At 39.7% G+C, this 26814-nt stretch overlaps 1 protein-coding gene across 4 annotated transcripts; it reads left to right on the top strand.

The window, feature by feature from the left end:
- The first annotated feature begins 3571 nt into the window (after window positions 1–3571).
- Window positions 3572–26549, top strand: LOC139167296 (lipase member H-like). Of its 4 annotated transcripts, none has more exons than XM_070751756.1 (10): window positions 3572–3655; window positions 11044–11414; window positions 12414–12522; window positions 16912–17013; window positions 17923–18012; window positions 18685–18849; window positions 19949–20044; window positions 22228–22339; window positions 23817–23990; window positions 25622–26549. In XM_070751756.1, exons 1-10 carry the CDS (start codon window positions 3604–3606, stop codon window positions 25716–25718), a joined length of 1368 nt encoding a protein of 455 aa, XP_070607857.1. In that variant the 5' UTR covers window positions 3572–3603; the 3' UTR covers window positions 25719–26549. The 4 variants fall into 4 exon arrangements, with proteins under 4 accessions (XP_070607857.1, XP_070607859.1, XP_070607858.1 ...); XM_070751758.1 differs by lacking the exon at window positions 25622–26549 and adding an exon at window positions 23124–23226 and having other exon boundaries at window positions 23817–23890; XM_070751759.1 differs by having other exon boundaries at window positions 3578–3655; window positions 11234–11414.
- The last annotated feature ends 265 nt before the right edge of the window (window positions 26550–26814 follow it).

Genomic DNA, 26814 nt, shown 5'->3' with positions numbered 1-26814 from the left:
GCAGTAGGCAGTCCCGCAAGTAATCTGGTCCTATGCCATGTAGAGCTTTATAGGTCATAACCAACACTTTGAATTGAGTGCAGAAACCAATTGGCAGCCAAAGCAGACCGCGGAGTGTTGGAGAGACATGGGCAGGCCTGTGACCGCTCACGTGACTGCGTTCTGCACAATTTGCAGTTTCCAAACACTCTTCAAAGGTATCCTCATGTAGAGAGCATTACAGTAGTCGAACCTCGAAGTGATAAGGGCATGAGTGACTGTGAGCTTGAGCAACAGCACCTTCTCAACAACCTTCCCCATAAAGGGAATGTTGGAGACCGGACAATCATTATTAAATACAGCTGGGTCCAGGAAAGGCTTCTTGAAGAGGGGGGTGCACAAGTGCCTCCTTGTAGGGAGCCAGAAAGGACCCCTCCCTCAAGGAAGCATTGACAATCTCCTAGACCCAGCTCCGTGTCACTTCCCTGCTGGCTGAAACGAGCCAGGAAGGAAACAGGTCCAACAAACAGGTGTCAGAGCTCACAGCTCCCATGACCTTGTCCATCATATGTTACCAGGTCAAACTCCTCCCATACAGCAGGACTAAGATGAGCCCCTTTCACCTCGACTGACTCATCAGCTGACACTGCAGCCGAGAACGTTATTGTTTGTTGAAATGTGTAAATAATAAATTGTTATTATTTGTTGGAATGTGTTAGTTGAAAGCAAATACTTCAGCTGATTTAAACATTCCAAAGATTAATCTATCTGGAATTGGATTTTGGTCCTTTTCATGTTCTAACATTAAGTGATAATATTAAGCAATATTGCTAAAATGTACTCTTCATTTGAAAATAATAAAAAAATAATAAGTCTTCACCTCTCTCTCTTCCCCCTCCCTCTCCCTCTCTCTCTCAAACACACACCAAAAGAGAACTACAATCAGAGCTATATCACACATTAAAAAAGCAAAAAAAATTGAACACAGACATTTGCAAATATTTTGCCCTTTCCTAAAGGTATTTGAAATCAATAGATTCTTGTCAGTTGTCTTGATCCCCTACATTTCTGGCTTTGCAGATCAGTGGGAGGGGGAGAGGGGGGGAGGAAATGGTTCTGTGTGAGTGGGTCACACAAATGGAACACACATGCGTGCGCTTGCCTGCTGCTCGCAAACTCAGTATGCATGTGTGTGTGTACATGCTTACTGACAATCTCTCTGGCCCAGCTGCAAATCCCTCACAGCCCACAGGTAGGGAACCCCTACCTTGGAAGGCATCTGATCCATACTGACATAGCAATTCTCTAGCAAGGAAACTTCTGTTTGCTGCCATATCAGCATAATATCTGGACAAATTATATACAGTGACATATATTCAACATACAGGGTGTGTTCCAAAAGTAATGCAATTATTTTTTTAAAGTAATTTATTGAACAGATTTGCACAAACACTTAAAATTCTTCAAAGCACTATCCTTGGGCCTCTACACATTTTTTCCAGCGACTCTGCCATGACCAGTATGCACCCTGGAAGGCGTCTTCGGGTACCCCTCGCACGGTCTTCATCACGGCTGATTGGATCTCTTCTATGGACGAAAAACACACCTTGCCACAACACGCTATGAGTCTGCGAGTTCCTGGCCAAACACCAGGTGCCAATGCTGCCACATCCCCCTATAATCCTGATGTCACCCCAGCAGACTTTTTTTTGTTCCCAGCCCTGAAAGGAACCTGTTTTTTTGTCCATAGAAGAGATCCAATCAGTCATGACGAAGACCTTGCGAGAAGTCCCTGAAGACGCTTTCCAGGGGGCATACCGGTCATGGCAGAGTCGCTGGAAAAAATGTGTAGAGGCCCAAGGACAGTACTTTGAAGAATTTTAAGTGTTTGTGCAAATCTGTTCAATAAATTACTCTTAAAAATAATAATTGCATTACTTTTGGAACGCACCCTGTATGTACAATGTATTTGTGTGATTAAATCCTTAGGTTCATTTACTGTATAATAGTTTTTCCTTGTTTAAATAGCCAATTACCAAATGTTTGACATTAATCACATTAATCTAATAACAGATGACTCGCAGTTTTACAACAGAAAGAATGACTTTTGACACACTGATCTCAGCCAGGCCTTGCCATGCAACTTTTATGGAATGAGCAAAACTGCACTCCTCCCTCCTGTATCGTATCAACAAAAGCATTACATGTATTAGCAACTGCTATAACTGAAACTACCGAACTGTTTCCTCTGAAGTTAGTATCTATGTTATTGTTTTCTCCCAAGAGGAAGATTGATACCAACATCTGTCTTTCCCCATTTCTTATAGTCCAGGAAAAGTAACACTCCACTGTCTGGTTTTGCTGATAAATGTTTCTCTTCTGACAGGATAGCATTGCCTCTGATGACATACATTGATGACACAGTATAATTTGCTAATGCATCTTCTGAATCCTTTGTGCTCTGTGTATTAAGCAATTTTCTTCTCTATTTCATTCTAAAGGCTATTTAAGCATACTGTAGCTTGACAAGTTCTAGGGATTTTCCAAAAGACTCTTCCAGTCATCATAACTGATAAATATATATATATCATCAAAAATCATACAAATAGATTAGTGAGACAATATAAAATAAATACATTGAATAAAATCAATACATTTCAATGAAATATAAAGAGAATACAAAATGAAATTATTATACTCAAATCAAAACAAAAAGATAAAAAGAAATAAAGCATCAAGGCTTACTATATTACTGTGAATTGTAAGGGTGGAAGTAACATCATGATCAGTTCTATCATTATTGGTTTTAATACCTATGTCACATTAATTGGAATACCTAAATCCTTTAGTAAGCTTATATTATTCATTGTCAGACTTAAATAATATTAAAGGAGAAAACACAAGCTTTTTTGAAAATACAGAACCATTGTATTATTCAAGGGAAAAAAATCTATCTTGCCAAATTACTACTATTACAAATATCTATATTAGTTTTTATATTTTGTGTATTAAAATGTATACATGTTCAAAAAACATTCAAAGAAATAAAATCAATTATTTTTATAAATGGAAATTATTATATCTTCCTGTACTTCCTGTACATGATTGTTTTTAAATGTAGCATTAATTGGATTTATATTATTGTTCTGTTTTTATATATGCTGTGAGCCACCCCAAGTCCTCGGAGAGGGGTGGCATACAAATCCAATTAAATAAATAAATAAAACAAACAAACACACACACACACACACAAACACACACACACACACACATACAGACATACATAGATACATACATACGCTTTACATGCCACAAAATATTGCCTGTTCATAGCAGATCAAGTACTGTAAAAAGATTGTATAAAATCCTATTTTGAAAATCTGGAAGGAAAGAACTTTTCATGATTTAAAAGATATACAACCCCTCAGGAAAGGAAACTGCCTCGCCTGTTTAAGTTGGGAGGAGAAACTGTAGGTTGCAAAAACTCTAAGACTGAAATTTAATCTGCCAACTACTTCCTTCAAAGTACCACGCCTGTGGTGACGTTTAATTTAAACAAAAATCAACAAGTTACAAGCAACTAGCAGTACTATCCTGTTACATGCTGCTTCCCGAATACTTCCAATGTTGAGGTTGTGTTTTTTCATTTGTTTTGTGGCATACTATGCAAGAGCAGGTAAGAAAGCAATTGGAATGTTACCTCTGAACATTTTATCATAAACAAACATGAAACTCAAATTTAAAAAAGAAATAATGAATCATTATCTTAAATACTAGTATGAAACTTGAATTAAAACACTTCTGAATAGGTTTTTAATGTAGAACAATTCAAGATATTTGAATTTCTATATAAAGTTTTCTTAGATTAATTCTATATGGTTTCATTATTTCAGTTTAATGCAATAGGTTTTACAGCATTAGATCAAAACATGGACAAGGTGTTACATTTTCTAATATTTTGAGTTAAAGTTACTGTAAGCTTGAAAAGTTATTCACTAGATTCACAATGTACTAAACCATATCATTGGTTTGGACATAACATGTTGAGCCTTGTGTTACATACTTGTGAGTATGGCTGTCACTGTTCATTCATTTGAACCGACATCCTACTCCAAGATAAGAAGAGTTATGTGAACTTAACCATCCTTTTGATTTGTAAACCATAATTCACTGCTTATTTTTCTGAGTGTAATCTATTTTGACATTCATTAAACTATGTTACATGTGACTAAAGACACTATTAAAGAAAATATGTTTATTTCTTTATATGCCTTAAAAGACTTATAATGAGGAATTTAGTCAAAATTAGATTACATTGAATATATTGATGCTTGTTTTTAGGATTGTGTACGCATTATTATAATAAATTACAAATAAAATAAAATCTCCACTTTTAAGAACCTATACAGTGATCCCCCGATTATCGCAAGGGTTCCGTTCCAAGACCCCTCGCAATAATCGATTTTTCGGGATGTAGTGGTGCGGAAGTAAAAACACCATCTGCGCATGCGCTCCCCTTTTTCCATGGCCGCGCATGCGCAGATGGTGGAGTTTGTGTGTGGGCGGCGGGGAAGACCCAGGGAAGGTTCCTTCGGCCGCCCAACAGCTGATCTGTTCCGCAGCGCGGCAGCAGCGAGGAGCCGAAGATGGGGTTTCCCCGTTGCGTGGGCGGCGGGGAAACCCCGATTCGGCTCCTCGCTTCTGCCGCCGAGCAGATCAGATGCTGGGCGGCCGCGGCAGCAGCGAGGAGCCGAATCGGGCTTTCCCCTTTGCGTGGGCGGCGGGGAAACCCCGATCTTCGTCTGCTCGCTGCTGCTGCAGCAGCAGCGAGCAGACGAAGATTGGGGTTTCCCCACCGCCCATGCAAAGTGGAAACCCCGGCTTCTCGCTGATGCCCCCGCTCACCCGCCCGCCCGCCAGCAAGAGGGGGAGAGATAGAGAAAGAGAGAGAAGGAAAGAAAGAGATGAGAGAGGGAGGAAGAGAGTGTGAGAGAGGAAGAAGCAAGATAGAGAAAGAGAGAGAGAAAGAAAGATGAGAAAGGAAGGGAGTGACGTCATCGGGTGGAAAAATCGCGATATAGCGTTTCGCAAAGATCGAGATCGCGAAACTCGGGGGATCACTGTAATCCCTATTCAGGGTAGAATCAGCCTTGATTTGATTGCTTATTTGTACCCAGATTATCATTAAGTGTTGCACCTTATGATTCCTGACAAACTTATCTTTTCTTTTATGTACATTTAGAACATATGCAATAAGACAAATTCCTTGTGTGTCCAATCACACTTCGCCAATAAAATTCCATTCCATTCATAGAATTAATTGAAAAGCATTGTGAAATTTTCTATTGATGTTGATTTATATTAGCAAAATGGCATAGGTTAAGCTAGGAAGCTAATTTATGACCAAATGCAGCCTTCAATTGTCAGGTTGTCTTGTATTCACTAGCCTCAAGGTATTATCTTATCTGAAAAGAAATGGTAAGGGGAATGGAGTAAAAGTAAAAATGACTTGGCTTTAAACACCTGACCCCTCCTGCTATAAACACTAACATAGCTTAAGCATATAAAAGTTAGATTTCCACAATCATACTGTGCTACAGAGTTAATTTGTCTAAATGGCAGTGTAAGAAACCAGCATTCAGCCATGCTTTGATGTTAACTACATATGGACCCCTGAAACTATGTGAATTTTGGAGTGGGTGTTGGGAAGAATAAAATGTATTTATTTATTTATTTATTCATTCATTCATTTATTTATTTATTTATTTATTGGATTTGTATGCCGCCCCTCTCCGTGGACTCGGGGCGGCTAACAATGATAAAAACAGCATGTAACAATCCAATATTAAAACAACTAAAAAACCCTTATTATAAAACCAAACATACACGCAAACATATCATGCATAAATTGTAAGGCCGAGGGGGAAGGAATATCTCAGTTCCCTCATGCCTGACGGCAGAGGTGGGTTTTAAGGAGCTTACGAAAGGCGAGGAAGCTTTTGGAGAGGTGATTTTGAAGGTGATTTGGGGTGGCATAGGAAGCGCCTGGAGGGGTGGCTTTGGGAGCAATTTGGGGCAGCATTAGCCATCATTAGGGCCTCCATTCCTCGCTTCTCCTCGCTGTCCATCTCCACTCTGTTAGCCTTCACTTTGTCCGCCCACCGCTTTTTTTTTAAGCCTTAAAGTTTGGATTATTTGCTTTTACATTGATTCCTATGGGAAACATTATTTCATCTTATGAGCTTTTCTACTTATGAACCTCATCACAGAATGAATTAAGTTCGTAAGATGAGGTATCACTGTATATAGAAAAGGTTGGTTGGTTAAATCCTCTAAGCATTTATGCTAACCAAAATGTTTAAAGGCATCCCGAGTAAAAGAATGCTAAAGAAAAGCTGTGTTGCTCAGGGATAGGCAAAGTTGGCTTTTATTTATTTGTTTGTTTGTTTGTTTATATATTTATTGGATTTATATGCTGCCTCTCTTCCCTTTCTATGACATGTGGACTTCAACTCCCAGAATTGCTGAGCTAGCATGATTGACTCAGAAATTCTGGGAGTTGATGTCCATAAGTCATAGAAGAGCCAATTTTGCCTATCCCAGGACCAAATGATCTGGGACTGTCGCTGAAAATGGTGGAAGATGTTTTCCTGTTAAAGGCCAGCAGATTGTCAACTGATTTTTGATCCCGAGAGCTCTGAGTTCAGTCAATATCAAAATCTCTTTTTTCTTAAACTTTTAGTATTAAATAATAATACTAGTAATTAGGCCCTGCAGGCCATACACATGTTAGGTGTACATCTTACTACATTTTATAAAGACCTTGCTTAGTACTTTTGAATTAATTGAAAAATGGGAATCTGCTAAAGAAAGACAAACAATTGACAAAGTTGTAGCTGGTAAAACATATCTGATCTGACAAGAGTTGCTGTGTGTGTATGTGGAAAGAGAGATATTTTGTTTCTAAATAAAATAAGAAAAAATCTGGAAACTAATTTTTAATCTATTCCCATGTTTTATTTAACTCAAATTTGTATGCCTTCAATAACAGACAGTAAATGTAAACTTAGCTATAGCCATAGTGTTTAGTAAAGTTCTACCTAAGATTCAGATGTGTTTCAGATCTCAAGAGAGCACTTAGGGGTCCAGGTGGGCTTGTTTCTCACGTACCTGCCTCCCAGCTGCGTGTCACAAGCCCTGCCTGTGCTACTCGAGGAGGTAGCCGGGTTGGCGGTGGGGTTCCCCAGACTTATTGTCTTGGGGGACTTTAACCTGCCGTCACTCGGTGAAGCCTCTGGACTGGCACAGGAGTTCATGGCCACCATGACAGCCATGGACCTGACCCAAGTAGTACAGGGTCCGACTCATGAGGGGGGGCATGCACCCGACATGGTATTCCTCTCTGAGCAACTGAGTAATGGTCTGAGACTAAGAGGCTTAGAAGTGTTGCCTGTGTCATGGTCAGACCATTTTCTACTGCGGCTTGACTTCCTGGCTCCAATCCTTCCCCGCAGGGAGGCGGAACCGATTAAGCTGTTCCGCCCCAGACGCCTGATGGATCCAGAGGGCTTTCAGAAGGCGCTTGGGGTTATTCCAGATACACTCGTACACAGTTCGGCAGAGTCTCTGGCTGAGGCCTGGAACAAGGCTGCAGCGGAGGCTCTTGACCGAATTGCGCCGTTGCGACCTCTCCGCGGCACTAGACCCCGTAGAGCTCCATGGTTCAACGAGGAGCTCCGGGAGTTGAAACACCAGAAGAGATGTCTAGAGAAGCGATGGAGGAAGAGTAAGTCCAAATGCGATCGAACACTTGTAAGAGCACATGTTAAGACTTACAAAGTGGCGCTCAAGGCGGCAAGATGCGCGTATCATTCCGCCTTGATTGCATCAGCAGAATCCCGCCCGGCCGCTCTGTTTAGGGTGACCCGCTCCCTTCTTAATCAGGGGGGAGTTGGGGAGCCCTTGCAGAGTAGCGCCGAGGATTTTAACACGTTTTTCGCTGATAAAATCGCTCGGATCCGAGCGGACCTTGACTCCAATTGGAATACAGAGTCGACTGACAACGAGTCAGTTGAGGTGACTGGGGCACGTACTTGTCCACCTGTCTGGGAAGAGTTTGATCTGGTGACACCTGATGAAGTGGACAAGGCCATTGGAGCTGTGAGTTCCGCCACCTGTTTACTGGATCCGTGTCCCTCCTGGCTGGTTTCGGCCAGCAGGGAGGTGACACGGAGCTGGGTCCAGGAGATTGTCAACGCTTCTTTGGGGAGGGGGTCCTTCCCGGATCCCTACAAGGAGGCACTTGTGCGCCCCCTCCTCAAGAAGCCTTCCCTGGACCCAGCCATTCTCAACAACTATCGACCAGTCTCCAACCTTCCCTTTATGGGGAAGGTTGTTGAGAAGGTGGTGGCGCTCCAGCTCCAGCGGTCCTTGGAAGAAGCCGATTATCTAGGTCCTCAGCAGTCAGGATTCAGGCCCGGCTACAGCACGGAAACTGCTTTGGTCGCGCTGATGGATGATCTCTGGCGGGCCCGGGACAGGGGTTTGTCCTCTGTCCTGGTGCTTCTTGACCTCTCAGCGGCTTTCGATACCATCGACCATGGTATCCTTCTGCACCGGCTGGAGGGGTTGGGAGTGGGAGGCACTGTCCTTCAGTGGTTCTCTTCCTACCTCTCTGGCCGGTCGCAGTCGGTGTTAGTGGGGGGTCAGAGGTCGACCTCTAGGTTACTCCCTTGTGGGGTGCCTCAGGGGTCGGTCCTCTCCCCCCTACTATTTAATATCTACATGAAACTGCTGGGTGAGATCATCCAAGGGCATGGGGTGAGGTATCATCAGTATGCAGATGATACCCAGCTTTACATCTCCACCCCTTGTCCAGTCGTCGAAGCAGTGGAAGTGATGTGCCGGTGCTTGGAGGCTGTTGGGGTCTGGATGGGTGTCAACAGACTCAAACTCAACCCGGATAAGACGGAGTGGCTGTGGGTTTTGCCTCCCAAGGACAATTCCATCTGTCCATCCATCACCCTGGGGGGGGGAGTCACTAACCCCCTCAGAGAGGGTCCGCAACTTGGGCGTCCTCCTCGATCCACAGCTCACATTAGAGAAACATCTTTCAGCTGTGGCGAGGGGGGCGTTTGCCCAGGTTCGTCTGGTGCACCAGTTGCGGCCCTATTTGGACCGGGAGTCACTGCTCACAGTCACTCATGCCCTCATCACCTCAAGGCTCGACTACTGTAACGCTCTCTACATGGGGCTACCTTTGAAGAGTGTTCGGAAACTTCAGATCGTGCAGAATGCAGCTGCGAGAGCTATCATGGGTTTTCCTAAATTTGCCCATGTCACACCAACACTCCGCAGCCTGCATTGGTTGCCGATCAGTTTCCGGTCACAATTCAAAGTGTTGGTTATGACCTATAAAGCCCTTCATGGCACCGGACCAGAATATCTCCGGGACCGCCTTCTGCCGCACGAATCCCAGCGACCAGTTAGGTCCCACAGAGTTGGCCTTCTCCGGGTCCCGTCAACTAAACAATGTCGTTTGGCGGGACCCAGGGGAAGAGCCTTCTCTGTGGCGGCCCCGACCCTTTGGAATCAACTCCCCCCAGATATCAGAGTTGCCCCCACCCTCCTAGCCTTTCGTACGCTCCTTAAAACCCACCTCTGTCGTCAGGCATGGGGGAATTGACATGTTCCTTCCCCCTAGGCTTATAAAAATTTGTGTATGGTATGCTAGTGTGTATGATTGGTTTTTAACTTGTGGTGTTCTTAAAATTAATTTAATATTGGATTTGTCTTGTATTGCTGTTGCTGTGAGCCGCCCCGAGTCTGCGGAGAGGGGCGGCATACAAATCTGATTAAACTTAAACTTAAACTTAAACTTAAACTTAAACTTAAACTTAAACTTAAACTTAAACATATCACTTTTCTGCAGTACTAATTAAGCAACAATAGTTTCCACAAGAAAAATTAAACCAGCTACAGTTAAAGCAGCTACATCATTTTTCAAGTTTCCACAGTCGCTTGAAAAAGATGTTTTAGATAACAATAAAAAGGTGTTCCATTGGTGATAGTCTTGGTTGCCTTGGAACCTTTTCAGTGGTGCTTTTGAAGTTATTGTTGTAACACTGGGAAAAACTGTTGTACTTGCACACCTTGTGTCATTCTGCAACTGTTCATGATTTCTGATATGAAAAAGCTCTATGGAAGGATTTTTTTTGCTTTTTTTCCTCGTAGGACAAATGTGGAAAGGTAGATAGATTGCAGACTACAAGAGCTATTATTATACTTTCTTCGATACAACATTCCAAAACAATCTTTACTATTAATGGTGAAGTTGCAAGACTCTGCATGTCATCTGCATAGCAATTTCACAAAGTTTCTTTGTGTAGAAAAATAAAAAGCCCAAATAAAGATTCAGTGAAAGCTATAGAAGATAAGGTTACTTGACAATTGATTAATATCAGATGGTTCTTGGCAGTTTATTCAGTCCTCATGCCAAAGATTTGAGCATTTCTGTGGAACATTTTATTTTTTAAGAGTTATACCTGTTCATTCTTGTATGTGTTTCCCATGCTAGATAATGAGGGGGCTGAACTCAAGTCTTTCAAATCATGTTCTGGAATCAACAAATTAGAACTGCTTTCATGCAAAAGAAGCAGAATAAATTACAATGTTTTCAAAATTATGGATGTACTCCTTAAAGCATGTTAAACAATCTTAAAAATCTTAATTTGTAGCAATTTTTGTTAATAAAAATGATGTTATTCTGTAGTATTTTATAAGTTTTTAAAATTTATAAAAAAAATAAACAAAGAATAAATTGGATGAATTCAGCCCAATTATGTCAAATTTATCTATTTTCAGCATAAAATTTGTGCTTCTTAAATTTGGTGTGTTATAAATTAGGAATTCAGAATGATCTGAAATTATTGTGTTGGTGAAGTTAAAAATAAAATATTCTTATTTGAAATTCCATAGATGTCTTGCAGAAAAATGAAATGTAATGTGATCTTTAAAAATCATGCTGATCAAATGTGTTTTTTTATTTATATCTTACAAATTTAGGTCAAGAATGTTCTAAATTCACAGATCTTAATTTTGGCAATGCTGTGATTGGCACAGATTTGAAGGTGAAACTGCTTTTGTACACACGAAGAAATAAAGACTGTGCTGAGCTTCTTGATGAACATAATATAACAACTTCTACATATTTTAATGTAACCAAGAATGTTGTTTTTATCATCCATGGGTATAGATTTCTAGGTTCTCCCCCAATATGGATTGATAACATTAGAAACGTTCTGCTTAAAAAACAAGACTTTAACACCATCATAGTAGATTGGAATCGGGGTGCGACAACAGTGAATTATTTTAGTGCTGTTTCTAGTGCGAAGAAAGTAGTACCCATCTTAACACATCTTATTGATCAAATGTTGGTAAGGAAATTATATATAATACTGGTATCAGAGAAACATCTACTTGCCCAGTTAACTCTATTAGGTTGATTGTACTGCATATTCATTGTTGTTTCTTCTAAAAATAGAGAGCACTGGGCTATAATAGTATAATCATTATCTACTTTATATATACCACATGGTTCTTGAGAAATGTATCTTTTCTTCTATGTACACTAAGAGCATATGCACCAAAGACAAATTCCGTGTGTGTAATATCATATTTGGCTGATAAATAATTCTGTTCTGTTCTGTCCCCTATTCTATTCTAAAATGCTTTCGTATTCTTGTGTAAAATGCAGGAGCGTGTATTCAGGCTAAATGAACAATGCTTATACAACTACAGTATAAAGTATATTTGGTCTAGTGGCTAAGGCACTAGAATAGAACCCAGAAGATTGTGAGTTCTAGTCCCATGATAGCCATGAAAGCCAGTTATTCTCTCTTACCCAAATTCATTGTTGTGGAAACAATAGGAGGAAAGTGTGTTGGATATGTGCCCTAACTTGGGTTATTTGTAAAAATATTAAGCGATTTATAAATAAATAAATGTGTTCTGATACATGCCATTTCTAAATGGTTGTGCAAGTTGTAGATGCGTGATCATTGCACAAGTAACATGTGGACATTAGTTAGTTTCACTTATTTGTAAATAAAATGTGTTTTAAAATAAAAGACATAAAATCAAAATTAGTCTCCCAACTGCAAACAGCAGTTGTGGCTGCTTTATGTTTGTGAAGCTCTGAAATGACTGTCATAGAATTTTACTATGATAGGAAAATAATGTGAATAGTCAGAGGATAACTACAGTAAGTAGTGTTGAGTGTTAAAAACTTTGGCTCTTTTTATGGAATGGGAAACTGAAAAACTCCAAAAATGAAAAATGTTTAAATGTAACAATATCCATAAATTTCCTAATTATATAAAATATTCTATGATTTATGTTTCTATAACCCTCTTTTCATAACTTTCACCCCACAGGAGAATGGTGTTGCTCTTGATTCCATTTATATGATTGGTGTAAGCATTGGGGCTCATATAGCTGGATTTGTTGGGAAGACATATAATGGCAAAATTGGAAGAATTACAGGTGAGGCCTACAAATTGAATAAACTTCAAACAGTCCTTACAGGCTGAATTTTAAAAACTGGCTAGTATTAGCAAATTTGGCACATGTTTTATAACACAATTCTTTCATATACAGTATTGCAATTGGAATCTATTTTCACACTTTTTTACAAAGAAAAAAACAAAGATTCTGTCACCACACATTTCTATACACTGATCCCTCGATTTTCGCGGTCTCGATTTTCGTGAAACGCTATACCACGGTTTTTCAAAAAATAATAATTAAAAAATACTCCACGGTTTTTTTTCTATACCACGGTTTTTCCCATCCGATGACATCATACGTCATCACCAAGAGTCACTTCTCTCTCCCTTTCTCTTCCTTTTTCTCTATCCTTTCTACCTCTTACTCTTTCTTTCTCTCCCTTCTTCATTCAATTTTCTCTCCCTCCCTTTCTCTCTCTTTCCTTTCTCTCCCTTCCTCCCTGTGCCTGCCCTGCACCACCCAACAGGGACGGACAGCCCCCGATCGTCGGTTTGTCCCCCCCCCCCCACAGAGGGAGATCGGGCTGCGAGGGCAGTGGATCCGCATCCCCAGCCACCGGCTTGGATTCCCCTCCCGGCGGCATTGGGCTGCCCTGCATCGCTCACGCGCTCGACTGCGGTGGCTGCTTTGGCGGGGAAGGAGGAGTTTGGGGAGAAGATGAAGGCAGCGGGCAGCAGCTGAGGCGAAGCGAGGTGAAGGCGGCGAGGAGCGGCGAATCCACCTCCCCAGATCGGGCTGGTGGGGGCGGCAGCCACCGGAGGGAGATCGGGCTGGTGGGGGCGGCGAATCCACCTCCCCAGCCACCGGAGGGAGATCGGGCTGGTGGGGGGCGGCGAATCCACCTCCCCAGCCACCAGAGAGAGATCGGGCTGTTGGGGGCGGCGAATCCACCTCCCCAGCCGGGCAGCGGCCGGCCGAGCAAACAGGAGAGTGGCGAGTGAGCGAGTGGCCGGGCAGGCGGGCGGGCGAGCGGCAAACGGTGGGCGAGCGGGAGCTGGGGGGGCGGGGGCAGCCGACATTCAAAGCAATCTGTCGGCTTCCGCACTTTCGTCGCTCCCCGCCTCCACCATCTGCGCATGCGCGGCCATGGAAAAAAGGACGCGCATGCGCAGATGGTGTTTTTACTTCCGCACCACTATACCACGGATAATTGATTTTCGCGGGAGGTCTTGGAACGTAACCCCCGCGAAAATCGAGGGATCACTGTAAACAAGAAAAACAGGAATGTTGTTTGAGAAATATCCTTTAAATTAGACTGTATCTCACGTAAAAGAAATGTAATATAGAGGTAAGTTGGACCTAAGTTATTGATCGTTGAACAATCCTTTAATCTCTTCATAAAATAATGTTATGTCATGTTTTTTAACATAATGTTTCTATCAGTGTGCACATTGTAGAAATTTTCCATGTAGAATTGCAACGAGTCTTTATCCTTAGGGTCTCCTTAGTAATATCTGCATATGTATACATTAGTTAGATAGTTAGATTGCTGCCACTACTTTTAAGATTTAAAATATTGGGAAGGGGAGCACTAATGAAAAGTTGACTTGCCCTCTAAATCAGTGATTTTCAACCTTTTTTGAGCCACGGCACATTTTTTACATTTACAAAATCCTCCGGCACACCACCAACCAAAATGACACAAAATGACACTCTAACACAGTACATTTATTTATTTATTTATTTATTATTTGGATTTGTATGCCGCCCCTCTCCGAAGACTCAGGGCGGCTCACAACAAGTGAAAAAACAATCCAATACATAATTCAATTAATTAAAATATTAAAAGTTTTTTAAAAAAACCCTATACTAACATACACACACACAAGCATACCATGTATAAATTCAGCGGGCCCAGGGGGAGATGTTTAGTTTCCCCATGCCTGACGGCAAAGGTGGGTTTTGAGAAGTTTACGGAAGGCAGGAAGAGTAGGGGCAGTTCTGATCTCCGGGGGGAGTTGGTTCCAGAGAGTCGGTGCCGCCACAGAGAAGGCTCTCCCCCTGGGGCCCGCCAACCGACATTGTTTAGTTGACGGGACCCGGAGGAGGCCCACTCTGTGGGACCTAATCGGTCGCTGGGATTCGTGCGGCAGAAGGCGGTCTCGGAGATATTCTGGTCCGATGCCATGAAGGGCTTTAAAGGTCATAACCAACACTTTGAATTGTGACCGGAAACTGATCGGCAGCCAATGCAGACTGCGGAGTGATGGTGAAACATGGGCATACCTGGGTAAGCCCATGACTGCTCTCGCAGCTGCATTCTGCATGATCTGAAGTTTCCGAACACTTTTCAAAGGTAGCCCCATGTAGAGAGCATTACAGTAGTCGAATCTCGAGGTGATGAGGGCATGAATGACTGTGAGCAATGAGTCCCGGTCCAGATAGGGCCGCAACTGGTGCACCAGGCGAACCTGGGCAAACGCCCCCCTCGCCACAGCTGAGAGATGGTTTTCTAATGTGAGCTGTGGATTGAGGAGGACGCCCAAGTTGCGGACCCTCTCTGAGGGGGTCTATAATTCCCCCCCAGGGTAATGGACGGGCAGATGGAATTGTCCTTGGGAGGCAAAACCCACAGCCACTCCATCTTATCCGGGTTGAGCTTGAGTCTGTTGACACCCATCCAGGCCCCAACAGCCTCCAGGCACCGGCACATCACTTCCACCGCTTCGTTGACTGGGAATGGGGTGGAGATGTAAAGCTGGGTATCATCCGCATATTGATGATACCTCACCCCATGTCCTTGGATGATCTCGCCCAGCGGTTTCATGTAGATGTTGAATAGCAGGGGGAGATGACCGACCCCTGAGGCACCCCACAAGGGAGAAACCTAGGAGCCGACCTCTGACCCCCCACTAACACCGACTGCAACCGGCCAGAGAGGTAGGAGGAGAACCACTGGAGAACAGTGCCTCCCACCCCCAACCCCTCCAGCTGGTGCAGAAGGATACCATGGTCGATGGTATCGAAAGCCGCTGAGAGGTCAAGGAGCACCAGGACAGAGGATAAACCCCTGTCCCGGGCCCGCCAGAGATCATCCATCAACGCGACCAAAGCAGTTTCCGTGCTGTAACCGGGCCTGAAACCCGACTGTTGGGGACCTAGATAATCGGCTTCTTCCAAGGACCGCTGGAGCTGGAGTGCCACCACCTTCTCAACAACCTTCCCCATAAAGGGAAGGTTGGAGACTGGATGATAGTTATTAAGTACAGCTGGGTCCAGGGAGGGCTTCTTGAGGAGGGGGCGCACGAGCGCTTCTTTATAGATTGATGGAAAAACTCCCCTCCCCAAGGAAGCGTTGGTAATCTCCTGGGCCCAGCTCCGTGTCACCTCCCTGCTGGCCGAAACCAACCAGGAGAGACACGGATCCAGTAAACAGGTGGCGGAACTCACACCTCCAATGGCCTTGTCCACTTCATCAGGTGTCACCAGATCAAACTCTTCCCAGACAGGCGGACAAGTACGTGCCCCAGTCACCTCGACTGACTCGTTGTCAGTCGACTCTGTCTTACAATTGGAGTCGAGGTTGGCCTGGATCTGAGCGACTTTATCAGCGAAAAACGTGTTAAAATCCTCGGCACTACTCTGCAAGGGCTCCCCAACTCCCCCCTGGTTAAGAAGGGAGTGGGTCACCCTAAACAGAGCGGCCGGCTGGGATTCCGCTGATGCAATCAAGGCAGCATGGTACGCGCATCTTGCCACCTTGAGCGCCACTTTGTAAGTCTTAATAAAAGCTCTTACAAGTGTTCGATCGGATTCAGACCTACTCTTCCTCCATCGCTTCTCTAGACGTCTCTTTTGGCATTTCAACTCCCAGAGCTCCTCGTTGAACCATGGGGCTCTACAGGGTCTAGCGCCGCGGAGAGGTCGCAAAGGCGCAATCCGGTCGAGAGCCTCCGCAGCAGCCGTATTCCAGGCCTCCGCAAGAGACTCCGCCGAACTGTGGACAAGTGCCTCTGGAATAACCCCAAGCGCCGTCTGAAAGCCCTCTGGGTCCATCAGGCGTCTGGGGCGGAACATCTTAATCGGTTCCGCCTCCCTGTGGGGAAGGATTGGAGCCAGGAAGTCAACATATTATACATATAGTTAATAATATAGTTTCTAAATGTATTTATACTCACTTAGTGTGAAACCTGGGCCTGTTTCGATGAACACAAAAGGGATATCCTGGCAGGAATGGTAGTTTGGGGACCCATGTTTAATTTCCCCATGGCACACCTGACCATGTCTCGCAGCACACTGGTTGAAAAACACTGCTCTAAATAATGACTCTGTTTTATTGTTAATTTTGTGTTACTTACAGTAATTATATTTAAGACAACGCTTGCATATTTTTCTTATGAATTCTGCTTTAAATCTACTCTTTAGGTCTTGACCCAGCAGGTCCATCGTATGCCAGGAAGCTGGCTAATGAGAGACTGGATCATACCGATGCCCAATTTGTGGATGTCATTCATTCAGATGCTGATGGTAATTATTACACATTTGGATTTTGGGCATTCTATGTTTGAATGATTTCCTCTCACCCCACTTTACTTCCTGGTATGATCCCACTAGAATCTATCCATATCTTTCAGTGAATAAGATCTATCTCAAAATACATACTTTTGACCAGGATGTATGCAATTATTATGAATGGAATCCAAAGAGGCATTTAGGATATGCTAAAAGACTTGTGCTTAAAAAACTGGCAAAAACATAGTCAGAAATTTTTCATTTATCTCTGAATTTCAGACTTTCCTGATACAGAAAAAGTTGTTTTCTAAACTACAGTTCCACATTGGAACAGCTAATTTTTCAAAATATTCAATTCAAAATACGTTTCTTACAGCAGGTATAAATTCTTTACATTCATTAGAAACTTTAACCCAGCTAATACCAGTGGGTTTAGTAATAATACTAATTATGAATAGAGGATAAACCTCAACATTTAAATATTTGTTTAAAAATCCTGTTTTTCAGTTAAAAAGTAGTAACTGTTTAAACTCATGATGTTGTTATCTACAGTAAGTTATTGGTTATTTTTATTTATGTATTTGTTTGTTTGTTTGTTTATTTATTTATTTGTCAAACATGTATAGGATAGTAGTAGTAGTTTTTACATAAGTAAAAAGTAACGATAAAAGAGAAAAAATAGGACAGTAGGAAAGGGACAGTAGACACAGTGCTGCATTTATGCACGCCCCTTACAAATGGGGAGTTGATCTCTTACAAATGGGGAGAGGTCAACTGTAAACTCTTAATGATATTATTTTAATTTTTATTACTTTTAATGTTTTTACAAATATGTGAGAGAGGAAGTTTAAATTTTTTGTCGGCAGGGGTATTGTGGTTAAGATGGTTTATTTATTTTTTCTTCACTATGTATTTCATTTTTAGGTTTTGGTCTCAAGGAGCCTTTGGGAAACATTGATTTCTATCCAAATGGAGGAACAGATCAGCCTGGATGTCCAAAGACAATACTTAGTGGTAAATAGATAAATTAATTATTATAGTAATTTGTTGAGGGATTTAATTGTAGTGAAGTCATTCATGAAGGCAATTATGTTAATGGACTTTTTTAAAAATTACAATTTTGTATAGAATCATACTTACCCACTCAGTAATTTTAGTATGCTTTTAAACTGTTCTTGTATCCTGCTCTTGAATGCTAGGATTTAAATTTTAAAATATGAGTAAGTTTCCTTTTTTGACCAGGAAGGACAGAAAGCCCTACTATAGTTAGAATACATGGTGAGAAATCAACCTGAACAAAATCTCTACTTATTCTTGGTTGGACCTTGCTTGGAAAATGCTGGAAGAGCACAATAAGCAACTTGGGAAGAGAAAAAGAATAGAGGACTGAACTGCGGGAGTTATCTTTTCTGTTTTGAACTAAAAAGCAAAGAATCACTCTCTACTCTTGTGTTTTAAGGGAAGTTGTATGCTGGAGTTTTTGGTAGGTGTATAGAAATAGTTTTTCCAGAATGTAACTTAACTTAATGTAATTCCAGTTTAAGCTATAGTTAGGAGTTTCTGGGGAATCTCCCACTCAAGTATTAACTAGCAACTACTGCTAATTTTGAAATGCTGCTGCTATTCTATTTTGTGAAAAACATAACATAATTACATGGTCTTCAGTTTACTTTTTGATTCTTCTAGGATCATCTTATTTCAAATGTGATCATCAGAGATCGGTTTTTTTGTATATATCATCTTTACAATATGATTGTGATATAACTGCATATCCTTGTGAATCGTATAAGGATTACAGGAATGGAAAATGTGTGAGCTGTAATTTTAAATCACTTCCATGCCCAATAGTAGGTAAGAGTAATGCGTTAGTATTTTATGGAGATTTTCTTAGATTGCATTCTACAGTGTACAGAACATTCTGTTATGTAACGATTTTTCAAATCTGATAAGTGAAAAATTCTAGAAAAGCTATCTAGTTTATTTGGCAGAAAGAAAACTCAAGTCATGTATGTTTTTGCCTGTTTTAATCTATAGAATAAATATTATATAAATATTATATTAAAGATGAATATAGTACTAAAGTCTCTGCACTGCACAAGGTACCTTCACTTAACTCTCATCTCCAGTTTCTAGTAGAGCCAGTTTGGTCTAATGGTTAAAGCACCAGGAAATTGCCATTTTAGCCATGATGAAACCCAGTTTGGCCACTAATCCCATTTTAAATCACCTCAAAGTTGTTCTAGTGGGGGAAATAGAAGGAGGAAAGTGTGCTGGATATGTTTGCTACCTTGAGTTATTTATAAAAATAATAAAGACGGGATACAAATAAAGAAATAAAATAAAATATTTCCCAACAAATCATTAGGCTGTGTCTTAAACAGTATTGATCCTTCTTAGATGAGAGTAAAAGATAAGCGGGTATCTTAATTTTCAACTCAACTTTCTGAATCACTTATAAAACATTCCCATTTCTTAGCTGTTAACTTCATTTTAAAAATGGTCATTTAGGAGAAATTACAAAGGAAGCTTTTTCATTAACTACAATTATTATTTTCAGGTTTTACACTTTTATTTTAGGTTACTATTTGAATGTATTATAAGTGATCCCTGGTACACGTGATGAGGGAATAACAATGATGCTGGGAATGGAGATTTCAAACCATCAAGTTATCATTACTAACTGTTGTGAAAATTTGATACAAGCTGTTGTAAAATTTATATAAGATTTTAGACAAAAAACCTTTGTAATATTTCACAATAGCAATAGCAGTTATACTTGTAGTATACTACAGTACTTCATAGTAAAACTATTGAGTTATTTTGGTGTCTTATAGATGCCATCATATTCTGTTGTTTTTTCTTGTAACACAATGAGGAATAAGTTGAGAATTATTATCTTTGTGGAAGAAATATATATGTTTATTTTGTATTAAATATATTTCAATTTTAGGATATTATGCTGATAAATGGAAGGACCATTTCCTTGAAAGGAATCCTCCCCTGACAAAAGCTTACTTTGATACTTCAGACAAAGACCCATTTTGCAGTAAGTCATTAACCATTTTCCATTCATCTACTTCAGCTTTCTCCCCCCCCTCCCCCTTCTATGGAAAAAAATAGGAGGGGAAAAAACCATGTGCATTTTACTGTCCAGATAACTTGACATATCCTTGATTAAACTCAGTTTTTATTACAGTTTATTTATGAAATAGCATAATTTTCAAAAGTGCTTGGAGAAAAATGTTAAAAATAGGAAATGATCTGGGCAATCTAGTAAAGGATGACAAATGAGCTGATAAAAAATGAGAAAGATATGGATTTATATTAGATAATAGCAAAATGAATTTCAAGAAAAGAAGTACAGTATAATGAAACAGAGATGTGAGTAAATATTTACTATCATGCATTATAAAAGATCCATATGAGATCTATACTAGTGTCTCTTACAAACAGGGCTGTGTGTGTTTCTGGATGTGTCTGTATTTATGTTTTCAACTGATAATTTAAAAACTGCATTTAAGGTATTTGCAAGCTAAACAAAACTTGAAGCAGAGATAATAGTTCAGTATTAGGAAAATCATTAATTCTGGCTGATTGGTATGACTAAAAGATGGATCTGCTTTAGAATGATTTATGTAACTCCTTAGAGCGCCATATTTAAGTTAAATACAGTAGCATTATTTTATGGCTAACTTTGGGCCAGTCATTCACTCTCAGTTCTAAGAAGGAGACAATATATGGGTGATATAACATATGGCTAGGAAAATGTTATATTGACTCTTGGCTATTTTGGATATGGTAAAAGTAATGCTATGTCTTTTGCTTTGCACACAGAATTGTACTGATCATTGTAAATCCAACCCACCACCCCCAAAAGGCATGGTTTTTAAAAGCAAAGGACGAGATATTTAGTAGCAAGTCATGATTTAAATTTGAAAATGTAGCAAAGGAATTATAATACTAAATTCAGCTGAATTCAATGAAATCTAATTCATTTTAAGAATCCATATAGTTGTTCTATAGAGTTCAGATCAAATGCCTGTTGTAGAAGACTATTTTTCTTATGTTGTGCACAATATATTTTATCTAATGATCTATCTTTCCAGAGTGCTCTGGAAATAAAGTGATTGAATGTCTCATTCCTAGTAAATATCACTATGTTCTACATTTACTATAATAAATGTAATACAGAATGAGTAATTTTAAAAAATATTTTCCTAATAAGTACAGCAACCATAGGATGTAGAACAAAAACAAGGAAAAAATCCAAATGTATAGCACTTGTAAAACACATCCATATCATCTGCCAAATTTATAAAGGTATCAAATGTAAGATTTATATCATGATTAATTAGAATGTAATAATTTTACTGCTATTTCACCTTGCTCCATCTTGGCATTAATAGGGTATTTTGATCAATCTCAGTATAATAAAAAAGTTGCTGCCAAAAGAGTTACATTTTTCAATAAAATGCCTTAGCATGAAACTGTTACCTACCATGATGCAGTTAGTTCTGTAATGTGTTACATCATTCTGATACTCTAGCCCAGTGATTTTCAACCTTTTTTGAGCCGCGGCACATTTTTTACATTTACGAAACCCTGGGGCACATTGAGCGGGGGAGCGGGGGGGGGGGGGCGGCTAAAAAAAGTTTGGACAAAAAATTCTCTCTCTTTCTCATCCTCCCCTTCACTCTATTTCTTTCTCCCTCCCTCCCTCTTTCTCTCCCTTCCTTCCTCATTCTCTCTCTCTCCATCCCTCTTTCTTTCTCTTCCTTTCTTCCTCTCTTTTTTGCTCTCTTTCTCTCTCCCTCCCTCCCTCCCTCTATGTCTTTCTCTCTCTCCTTCCCTCCCTCTCTTTTTCTCTTTCTCGCTTTCTTTCTCTCTCTTACTTTCTCTTGCTTTCTCTCTCTCTCTTGCTTTCTTTCTCTCTTGCTTTCTCTCTCTCTTGCTTTCTCTCTCTCTTGCTTTCTCTCTCTCTTGCTTTCTTTCTTTCTCTCTCTCTTGCTTTCTTTCTCTCTGAGCTCCCCGGCACACCTGACCATGTCTCGCGGCACACTGGTTGAAAAACACTGCTCTAGCCTGAGAATATTTTCAATAGTATCTTGATGTATAACTTCCTGATTTTGCTTTTTAAACTCAAGTCCATTTTCCAGGATTCTTCTTTTCCATTCTGAAAAAGAAGAAAATAAATAAAAATGAAATTATTATTTTTTCTATTTCCCACAGTGTATCATTATTCTTTGGATATTATTACATGGAATAAAAGCACTAGGAGAGGTTTTATAAATACAAAAATAACAGATAATTCAGGAAATACAATAGAATCCAGAATTAATAGGTAAGATACATTTATTCATTTTGGTATTCTTTATGCAAAATAGTATCAGCTATAATTAGAACGAGTTTGAACAAAGACGAATAAAATGAGTAATTGATAAATGACTTTTGAATTAGAATGGAAGTTTGAAAGTTAATATGCAAAGAAAAAAAAGTAGTCCTTGTTCTGCCCCAGCGTCAAGCCCAACAAGAAATACACATACACCCAACTGTTCTAAACACAAGTTGTTTACTACTGTTAAAATTACTAATACTTTCTTAGCAATTGTGTCTGTTTAAAGTTCATGAAATCATAAATTAGTCCTTTCGGTGTGCCATCTGTTAATTAACATCTTAACAACTGGTCAGTGTCCAAGCACAAAGCAAAGCAAGCAGTCCAACAAATTAGTCAATCAGATATCCTTCACTTGAACTTACAAAGGTTGGCAGAAAGCCCAGAGGTCATTAGCAGAAGAAGAAATGCCATTTGAAATCAAAAGCCGAACAAGATTTTCAAAGAACCAAACAAGACTTGGAATGAATGATGTCTCCTGCAATGAAGTGTGGTGTAGCTAAGCCTTAAATAGGCTAAGGGCATGGCCAATTAGCCTGCAGCTCTACTCATGAGGAGGCCTCCTCTTGTGTAGGCACTCTTGCCTTTTAAAAGCCCTGTGTACCCCAGCATCAAGAAGAGGCTCCTTCTCTTCTGAGTCACTCATGTGCACCTTGGGAAGTGCAGAAGGCTTTGGTTAACTTTCAATCTCTATACACTGAATGCTCTCTGACCTCCTTGCTATTGGATTCAGGTGCCAGATTCACGGGCTGATGGTACCACACTGCAACCATCTCTCGGTCCTCAGGATTCGTGACCAATTACGTGGGACATGGACAGGCCACAACACTCCTACGGTTAGCAACCATAGTTGGAACCAACAGCTCTATTGTTAAGTGAAGTGGATGCAAAATGGGAAATAACATGACTGCGACTATATTTGCTTTGTACCCACTCTCCCAACCTTTGGAATTCCCCACCCTTTGAAATGTGGTTATTAATCACACAATTATTTTTGGAGCACAGTTGTAACTTCAAATGATCATGAAATGATGCAGTCAGTAAGCAAGGACAATCTGTATTGAAATTGTATGTGTGTTACTTATTCGTCTTATTTATATAACTTCCAACCTCACAATCAAGTGACCCTAGGTGGGATACTAAATTATACACCAAGTTGGGATGGATAGCTATAATCTGATAAAGGCAGCCCTTCAAATAATCCAGTCTTATGTCATGTAGAGCATCAAAATGTGCAAAATGTGAACTTAAAAAGAGACTGGTTAACAATGCAGCTTTCCAAACAAAGGTATAAATATGTATTTGTACAGAAACACGTAACTGCCTGCTCTGTTGCATTCTGCATTCTGCAGTAGCTGACACTTCCAGATGAGTCTCATTTTATAAAGGGGCACATATTGAATAATTCTTTTTTTCCCTTCTTTAGTGATGCCGCTGTATTTCAACAATATAGGCAAGCAAAGATACTTGCTGGATTTTATCTGGATTTTGGAAACATTTCAGAAATTGCCTTGACATTTTCTACAAGGAGTTCAGTGGGCCCCAAGTACAAGCTTAGGGTTCTCGAAATGAGATTAAAATCTCTTTCACATCCAGAAAGGTAACACAGATTGTCATTTTGTGATAGCTTCATGATCTGGAAAAAGAATTTAGGAAAAGATAGCTGAAACACAAATTTGGTTGCTCAGTGATAACACTTACAGATGACAAATAGTTTTGATTGAAGGCACTGTTAAAAATGAGGCAGAAAATAAATACAGAATTTACTAATACTACATCTGAGGGAAATATTTTCAGTAGAATGTCTGTCATCGAGTGTAGGCACTCTAAAATACTAATTTAAACAAGTTCTAAAATCTGTAACAAATTGGGATACAAATATATTTTATTTATATATGTGTGTGTGTGTGTGTGTGTGTGTGTGTGTGTGTGTGTGTATAATAGTAGATGTAAGGTAATAGTCTAAGAATTACATCTGTTTAATGCATACCAACAGTTTATCTTAGAAGTTGAGAAAACCTGGAGAAGGAATATAATATATCTTTTTAATTTATTTATGTCAAATGTGTTAGAAATATTTTTTTCTGTATATATTGTGAGGCTGAAAAGGCCAAACTTTTATCAGCAAGAATTCTTGATAGAGAATGTATAATTGTATTGGTTGCTTCATCTCAGGAATACTTATTGAAATCATTTCTCAAATACAGACTGGTACAGATTGTATAGAAATTTGTAGCTGGTTAAAAATTTATTTTGCTTGAAACAGAAATGCATTTTTCCAGAACTGATTTCCTTTAATATTATTCAGCATATGCAATAAAATTCAGTAATTGATTATGCAAGAAGATAATTCCAACACTGAATTTATTTTAAAAAGTTCTGAAAAGTCAGCCAGATAGCTTGTGACTAGTGATGGGCGAACCCAATGGTGTTCGGGTTCGGCAAGTTTGGACAAACTTTACGCAAAATTTGACCAAACCTGAACCGAACCCGAGCCTGAACAGGGAATCCCTCCCACAAAGGGATTCCGGGGGCGGAGCTTAACGTCACCAGCAGGTTGCTAAGGATGCCAAGGTGATCACTTCCTGGATTCCATGGAATCCAGGAAGTGATCACCTTGGCGTCCTTAGCAACCTGCCGGTGACATCAAAGCTCCAACCCCAGAATCTCTTCATGGGAGGGATTCCCCAGCTCCTTCAAAGGGAAGTCTTCACGTAAAAATAAACATTGTTATTTTTACGAAAAATGACACTGCAGCGACGCTGCAAGGAAAGGGTGGTCCTTTCGAATAAAAATAAACATGTTTGAAGGAGCTGGGTAATCTCTCCATTTGAAGGAGCTGGGGAATCCCTCCCACGAAGAGATTCCGGGGGCGGAGCTTTGACGTCACCGGCAGGTTGCTAAGGACGCCAAGGTGATCACTTCCTGGATTCCATTATAGGCTTGTGGGGAACAGAGAACGGGGAGGAGGATGAACCTGCTATCATATATTATGCTATATTATCACATATTATGTATATGATAATATAGCCGCTCTGAGTCCTGGAGAGGGGCAGCATACAAATTTAATCAAACAACAAAACAAACAAACAACATTATATTGGTAATACAATTAAAATCAGTCCTGGTTTCTTTTAAAAACACTGGTTAAATATAGGATGACTTTTACTTATGGACAATAACAAAAAAATACACATTTTCTTGATTGTATATTTTCTTCTCTCTGTACAGGATCCAATTATGTAGATATGATTTAATACTTATGGAAAATGTTGAAACAATTTTTACACCTATCCCATGCTACGAGATAAATATGCAAGACAATTAATTATCTCAGGATATTGAATGCAAGAAATTAAAGAGAGCAACATGAACTAGTAACAAGTTTAATCTGCTTCCTTCAAGAAAGTTAATTTGTCAATTTTATCACTACCTCTGAAGATCACAGAATGAACTTTTAAAAGAAATACAAATGTTTTTCACGGGCCTAGTGGTACATTAGCTATCAATTTCTAGTTAACAAGCTAGAGCAGTGAATTATTTTTTGAGAAGATTTCGATTTCAGTATTTTGCACAATGATGCTGACATACCATTAAATTAACAGTAATAACTTCATCACTAAATACAGAGTACATTAAAATATGTGTTAATGCTTTTATACCTGAAAGATCGAATATCTTATTAGTATATGAAAATGAAATGCTACGGTTTAGAGAAATAGGTTCAAACCAGCATTTTGGCACATGAACAAAGATACTCATTAATGGGAGCATCTCATTATGACACCCACAGGCTGGTAATAACTTGCTAAATAGAAACTAAAATTGAATCAATATAATAATATGCTTTATGAAACAGATACAGTATAATTTGTAAATATCCAGAATACAAAAGCTATAGTTTAGCTCATCTTATTGATCCTAAAACACAAACCAACCACTTATTACAGCCAGTCTCTTGGGTAGCATCACTCATTTGATATCTTCTGAAAACCACCTTTGCATGATCAATAGGTGTAGCTGCTAACTATCTGCAAAATTTCTGCATATTGTTCATATGCATAAGAAAGAATCTACCTCTTAGCAGGTTAATAACTGGGCTGTATAATGATCAATATTATTTAGCACGTGAATAATAATATTAATTTAAATAAAATATGTATTAAATGATAGAACAAATCATTATAAATAACTTTATAATTAAAACAAATGTATTAATATAATATAATATATACTATTAATATAATATAATATAATATAATATATACTAATTAATATAATATAATATAATATAATCTATACTATTAATATAATATATTAATATAATGGAAGTTTCTTTCAAAGATCTTCATAGCAATTTTAAGAAACAAATCCATTGTGATGGGACATCACTCATTGAAAACACAAAGCAGAAAATTGAACCA

Source organism: Erythrolamprus reginae, chromosome 4, assembly GCF_031021105.1.
Source record: "Erythrolamprus reginae isolate rEryReg1 chromosome 4, rEryReg1.hap1, whole genome shotgun sequence".
NCBI lineage: Eukaryota > Metazoa > Chordata > Lepidosauria > Squamata > Dipsadidae > Erythrolamprus > Erythrolamprus reginae.
This window is presented reverse-complemented; position numbering and strand designations above follow the sequence as displayed.

Coding starts and splice junctions, on each gene's coding strand:
- LOC139167296 (XM_070751756.1), top strand. CDS start 3,604: ATGTTGAGGTTGTGTTTTTTCATTTGTTTTGTGGCATACTATGCAAGA. Junction 3,656..11,043: donor GGCATACTATGCAAGAGCAG/GTAAGAAAGCAA, acceptor TTACAAATTTAG/GTCAAGAATGTTCTAAATTC. Junction 23,991..25,621: donor TCTCTTTCACATCCAGAAAG/GTAACACAGATT, acceptor CTCTCTGTACAG/GATCCAATTATGTAGATATG.